Source organism: Protobothrops mucrosquamatus, unplaced genomic scaffold, assembly GCF_001527695.2.
Source record: "Protobothrops mucrosquamatus isolate PMUCROS unplaced genomic scaffold, P.Mucros_1.0 scaffold12109, whole genome shotgun sequence".
In the NCBI taxonomy this organism is placed as follows: Eukaryota; Metazoa; Chordata; class Lepidosauria; order Squamata; family Viperidae; genus Protobothrops; species Protobothrops mucrosquamatus.
Window position 1 is genome coordinate 1 of NW_015397887.1, and position 6,810 is coordinate 6,810.

At 57.4% G+C, this 6,810-nt stretch overlaps 1 protein-coding gene across 1 annotated transcript; it reads left to right on the plus strand.

Moving 5' to 3' along the window:
- Window positions 1-861: 861 nt before the first annotated feature.
- On the plus strand, window positions 862-4,605 carry LOC107301381 (GPI transamidase component PIG-S-like; the record flags this gene model as incomplete). Its single annotated transcript, XM_015830615.1, has 4 exons — window positions 862-1,007; window positions 1,173-1,273; window positions 3,789-3,999; window positions 4,095-4,605. Coding segments are annotated over 4 exons (734 nt in total), but the record flags the coding sequence as incomplete, so codon positions are not given.
- Window positions 4,606-6,810: the final 2,205 nt, after the last annotated feature.

The window sequence follows — 6,810 nt, forward strand, 5'->3', positions numbered from 1 at the left end:
AGGACTAAACCGGTCGTAAGTCGAGGACTAAACCGGTCGTAAGTCGAGGACTTTCCCTGCCCGGGAGCGCCGCGCATGCGTGGTTCCGCCCCCTGCGCCGGCCGAGGCGTAGCTGGCAAGCGGCAGAGACGGAGCAGGCCGACCACCAGCTGGCCCAGCCCAAGGGAGGTAAGGCACCCGCCGGAAAAGGGGGAAAAAATGGCGGACAAAAAAAATGGTGGACAGCCTTGCTTGGCGACCCCCATTTAATGGTCGATCGACCCCAAATGGGGTCCCGACCCACAGGTTGAGAACCACTGCCCTATACCATTTCAGACAAATGGCTGTCCAGTCTCTTCTTAAAAATCTCCAGTGTTGGAGCATTCACCGCTTCTGGAGGCAGGTGGTTCCACTGGTTAATTGTTCTAACTGTCAGGAAATTTCTCCTTAGTTCCAGGTTGCTTCTCTCCTTGATGAGTTTCCATCCGTTGCTTCTTGTCTTTGCCCTCAGGCACTTTGGAGAATAGCTTGACTCCCTCTTCTTTGGGGCAGCCCCTGAGATACTGGAAGACTGCTATCCTGTCCTTCTCTTCATTAAACTAGCCACGCCCAGTATAGCCTAGCTAGCTGGGGAATTCTGGGAGTTGAAAGCCGGACGTTGAGGAAGGCTGCCCTAGAGACCCTCCCAGAGGAATGCCTGTCCCACTTGGGGCTTGAAGCCCCCCAGAGAGAAGAACCCCCTCCACCACTCCAGGGGGCTCTTCCTCCATTGGAGTCCAGCTGTCCAACTGCCCTGGCCGGCCTTTCTGCCCTCGGGCACCGCAGAGAACGGACCCACCTGCCTGGCACAGGTGAGCCCAACCCGCCGGCCTTCCTTTGCAGGGTCCAGCGCTGCTTCGCTCTATCCGGTCCTCAACTTCCTCCTCTACGTCCCCGAGCGGCTGCATTCGCCCCTCTACATCCGGGGCAAGGAGGGGGCCGCGGTGCCCACCAACGCCTTCCACAGTCCCCGCTGGGGAGGGATCATGGTGAGGAGCGTGGCGGCTTCGTGGCACGTTGCCTGCCAGAATTAGGGGGGGGGTTGGACCGGGTTTCTGCCTCGGCAAAGGGCAACCGAGAGGGGGCCCCTTTCGTGGCCCCTGGGGGCCGCAGACTCTGCTTCCCTGCTCTAAGCGGCTGCCCCCCTTTGCCAGGTCTACAATCTTGAGCCTGGCGCTGCCAACGAGACCGCCTTGCCCAGGAGGGTGGAGGTGGACATGGTGCGCACGATGGAGGTCTTCCTGGCCCAGCTGCGGTGAGCACAGCGTGGGGGGTTTTGGGGTGGGGTGGGGGGCTGTCTTGGTTACACTCTCTGTCCAGGCAGGAGGAGGTTTCCTAAAGCACTCCCCTCTCCCCTTGGTTTAATGCAGTCAGAGGGGGCCCAAGAGGTCATCTAGTCCAACCCTGTCTCTGCTTAAAGACTGAACAGGGATGAATCCTCCTCATCTCTAGTTCTGGCTTTGTGGGGGTTGGTTCCCCCCCCCTCAGATAGAGGTCTGTCATTCCACTGGGGCAGGGTTGGGGAACCTTGGCTCTTTTATGATTGGTGGACTTCAACTCCCAGAATTCCTGAGCCAGCATGGGGGAACTACAGCCCCCTCATGACTCGTGGACTTCAACTTTCCAACGGCATTGGTCACATTGGTGAATGATCTCTGGAGGGCCCGGGACAGGGGTTATTCCTCTGTCCTAGTTCTTTTGGACCTCTCAGCGGCTTTTGATACCGTGGACCACGGTATCATGCTGCGGCGCCTGGTGGGGTTGGGAGTGGGAGGTACCGTTATGCGGTGGTTCTCCTCCTTCCTCACCGACCGTACGCAGTCTNCATTGGTGAATGATCTCTGGAGGGCCCGGGACAGGGGTTATTCCTCTGTCCTAGTTCTTTTGGACCTCTCAGCGGCTTTTGATACCGTGGACCACGGTATCATGCTGCGGCGCCTGGTGGGGTTGGGAGTGGGAGGTACCGTTATGCGGTGGTTCTCCTCCTTCCTCACCGACCGTACGCAGTCTGTATTGGCAGGGGGACAGAGGTCGACTCCTAGACCCCTAACTTGTGGGGTGCCACAAGGGTCGGTCCTCTCCCCCTTATTGTTCAATATTTATGTGAAGCCGCTGGGGGAGATCATCCGTGGCTTTGGGGTGGATTTCCATCAGTACGCTGATGATACTCAGCTGTACATTTCCACCCCAGGCCACCCCAACGATGCCCTTGACGTGATGGCCCGGTGTCTGGAGGCCGTACGGGTCTGGATGGGGAGAAACAGACTCAGGCTCAACCCTTCCAAGACGGAGTGGCTGTGGTTGCCGGCTCCCAGGTATGGTCAGCTGACTCCATCGCTGACTATAGGGGGCGAAACTTTGGCCCCCTCGGAGAGGGTACGCAACCTGGGGGTCCTCCTGGATCCACGGCTGACACTGGAAGACCAGTTGACGGCTGTGGCCAGGGGGGCGTTCTACCGGGTACGTCTGGTTTACCAGTTGCGGCCTTTTCTGGACCGGGACGCCTTGCGCACAGTCACCCACGCTCTTGTCACCTCCCGCCTGGACTACTGCAATGCTCTCTACATGGGGCTCCCCTTGAGGAGCACCCGGAGGCTCCAGCTAGTCCAGAATGCGGCCGCGCGGGCGGTGATGGGAGTGACTCGTCGCTCCCATGTAACGCCGCTGCTGCGCGAGCTGCACTGGCTGCCGGTGGCTTTCCGGGTGCGCTTCAAGGTGCTGATTATCACCTTCAAAGCGCACCATGGCATCGGACCTGGATATCTCCGAGACCGCCTCCTGCCGCAGATTACCCCCCATCGGCCAGTACGCTCCCACAGAGAGGGTCTCCTCAGGGTGCCGTCGGCCAGACAGTGCCGGCTGGCGACCCCCAGGGGGAGGGCCTTCTCTGTTGGAGCCCCCACCCTCTGGAACGAACTACCCCCAGAGATCCGGGTGATTCCGGATCTCCCCTCCTTCCGCCACACCCTCAAGACATGGCTATTCAAGTTAGCAGGACTGGTCTAAGGGTTATTTTAATTTGGTTTTAAAATAATTTAAAATGTATTTTTGGTTCTAGAGTGATGTTTCATTGTGGTTGGTGTGTTGAGTTGGGCATTTTTGTATTTGTGTATTTGTTTTTGAATGGTTGTGAGCCGCCCTGGGTCCGCAGGGAGAAGGGCGGGGTAGAAATATAATAAATAAATAAATAAATAAATAAACTCCCAGAATTCCTGAGCCAGCATGGGGGAACTATGGCCCCTTCATGACTGGTGGACTTCAACTCCCAGAATTCCTGAGCCAGCATGGGGGAACTATGGCCCCTTCATGACTGGTGGACTTCAACTCCCAGAATTCCTGAGCCAGCCTGGCTCAGCTTGGAAACCTCTCCCTTTCCCCTCAGCATGGCTGGCTCAGGAATTCTGGGAGTTGAAGTCCAGGAGTCATGAAGGGGCCATAGTTCCCCATGCTGGCTGAGGAATTCTGGGAGTTGAAGTCCACGAGTCATAAAAGAGCCAAGGTTCCCCACCCCTGGTCTAGTGGCTTGCATGGAGGGCCCAGGGTTATTGCTATGGGTCTGCCCCCCCTCCCCACATCAGCTTTTCCAACAGCTCCCCAGGGGAACCTCTCACCACCTGACTGCTGGCTGGTTCTGCCACTGCCATAAAGCAGCCGGGCTGTGCTGCCCCGCTGGGGGTTCCCTGCCCCCCCAGGCCTTCTCCCCAAAAGCTCTGGGGGCACAGGGACCCGAATTCAGCCACCTCCTGATGCTTTGCTTGCCCCCTCCCCAGATTACTGTTCGGCATCTCCTCCGGCCCACTGCCAGGAGGGGCTTTGCTGGAGACCCCCGGGAACGAGGGCCTGACGGACTGGGAGCTGGACCGCCTGCTGTGGACCCGCACGGTGGAAAACGTGGCCACCGTCTCCACCACGCTGACCTCGCTGGCTCAGCTGCTGGACAAGATCAGCAACATTGTCATCAAGGACGACGTGGCCTCGGAGGTACACGGACGGGCATGTGGGGGGTCAGTGGGGACCTTCCAGGGGTGGGGTTCAGGGGTCACAGCCCTCCTCAGTGCCTTGCCTTCTCCCGCCAGGTCTACCACGCCGTGGAGTCTGCCCGGCAGGCGATGACGGAGCTCAGCCTGGGTCACCTGGACTCGGCGTTCCAGGCCAGCAAGGCTGCGGCCACCTCCTCCGAGCGGGCCTTCTTCGACCCCTCCCTCCTGCACCTACTCTACTTTCCCGACGACCAGAAGTTCGCCATCTACATCCCGCTCTTCCTGCCCATGGCCGTGCCCATCCTGCTCTCGCTGATGAAGATGGCTTGGGAGAGGAAGCAGCGCCAGAAGGAGTCCGCCAAGATGGACTGAGGGGGCTTCTGGACACCCAGGCAGGGGGCGGACTCTTGGCCGGGCAGCTGCCCCTAACGGTGGTAGGTCCGGCCAGCACGACGGACTCCCCGTTGAGGAGAGGAGCTGCCGTTTCCACTTGGCTCCTCCTTCAAAAGAGCACGTCCCTTTCGCTGCGAACGAGCCCAAAGGACTTCGGAAGCTCTCCTGATGGCTGGCCAGGCTGGACGACTGGGGGATCGCTGCACGGTGTGTGTGTGTGTGTGTGTGTCTCCCTTTCGAAATCTGCCCAGCTGATGCAGTGAGGTCTCTTGGAGGGCACAGTTCTTCTCCTCCCCCCCCCCCGAAGCCCCCAAAACCAGAATGGGGAGGTCCCCCCCGTTGCCTCCCGAGCAACTGTCGGATCGATCTTCCATTAAAGTCTGGTTGGCTGACCGGTGGAAGCTCTGAGCCTCTTTTGCAGCTCACCTGTGTTTTTTTGGGGGGGGGGCAGCCAGTGAGGAGGCGGTCCAGAGGCTGCTTGCAAACAAGGAAAGCCAAAAGCAGGTTTGTTTGTTTGTTTGTTTGTTAAATTTCTGTGCTGCCCAGCTCACCAAGGACGGCTTACAATATGAAAAGTAAAAATGGGCTAGGTTGGGTAGGCAACCTTGGCTCTTTTATGACTGGTGGACTTCAACTCCCAGAATTCCTGAGCCAGCATGGGGGAACTATGGACCCTTCATGACTTTGTGGACTTCAACTCCCAGAATTCCTGAGCCAGCATGGGGGAACTATGGACCCTTCATGACTGGTGGACTTCAACTCCCAGAATTCCTGAGCCAGCATGGGGGAACTATGGACCCCTTCATGACTTGTGAATTTCAACTCCCAGAATTCCTGAGCCAGCCTGGCTCAGCTTGGAAACCTCTCCCTTTCCCTTCAGCAAGGCTGGCTCAGGAATTCTGGGAGTTGAAGTCCACCAGTCATAAAAGAGCCAAGGTTGCCTACCCCTGGCCTAGGTCTTAAGTCACCAAGGAGATTCTAGCCTTGGGTCTCAAAGCTTGGCAACTTTAAAGCCTACGGACAGTTTGATTGATTGATTGGCATCTCGCATTTATTATTTTTACAAATAACTCAAGGCAGCGAACCTATCCAATATACCTTCCTCGTCCTCTTTTCCCGACAACCACAACCCTTTGAGGTGAATTGGGCTGAGAGAGACGGACGGGTCCAAAGTCACCCAGCCGGCTTTCATGCATAAAGGACTAGAACTCACCGTCTCCTGGTGATTGGCCCAAAATCATCCAGGCAGCTTTCACACCTAAGGCAGGACTAGAACTCACCGTCTCCTGGTGAGTGGCCCAAAGTCACCCAGCCGGCTTCCATGGCTAAGGCGGGACTAGAACTCACCATCTAGTGATTGGCGACTAGAACTCATCGTCTCCTGGTGATTGGCCCAAAGTCACCCAGACGGCTTTTGTGCCTAAAGGTGGGACTAGAACTCGTCTCCTGTTGATTGGCCCAAAGTCACCCAGCTGCTTTCATGCCTAAGGCGGGACTAGAATTCACCATCTAGTGATTGGCCCAAAATCATCCAGCCGGCTTTCATGCCTAAAGGCGGGACTAGAACTCACCACCTCCTGGTGATTGGCCCAAAGTCACCCAGCTGGCTTTCGTGCCTAAGGCGGGACTAGAACTCACCACCTGATGATTGGCCCAAAGTCACCCAGCCGGCTTTCGTGCCTAAAGGCGGGATTAGAACTCACCGTCTCCTGGTGTCTTAACCATTAGACCCAATTGGCTCTCTTACAGTTAAACTTGGGAAAACGAGATTTAGTCATCCTGTATAAATTTAAACATTCATGGAAAAATTATACGGCTTCCATCTCCTAGCCTGCTCATGAAACAGCATCGCAGACAGACCTCGCCTGACCTCGCACCCAAATCCCTGGGAAACAGCCAGGACGCAGATTGGGGGCACCTCAATCTCTAGGCGATGGGTGTTCCAGCGGGCAGGTGCTGCCCCAGGGGAGAAGACCCCGGGGTCCCACTGAGTGGCGTGGTTTGATGGAAGGGGCCCAGGGCAGGCCCTCCTGGCGAGAACTGCGGAGCGACGGTGGTGCTGCCCCCAAACCGCTTGACCCCCTGCCCCACTGGGCTTCCCGCGTGCAACTGGCAGCCGGAAGCCTTTTCCGCGGTTGGCGGTTCTTCGCAAAGACGGTCCCGCCTACAGCACCTTCGAGTAATCTAGATCTCGAATGGCGCATCTGCAAACTGAGATTTACAGTGTAGAACGTGGGACTCCAACCTCGGCCGCTTTAAGGCCTGTGGACTTCAACTCCCAGAATTCCCCAGCCAGCAGAGCTGGCTGGGGAATTCTGGGAATTGAAGTCCACAGGTCTTAAAAGATTGGCTACCTGTGGTCTAGTGCAGTGGTTCTCAACCTGTGGGTCAGGACCCCATTTGGGGTCGATCGACCATT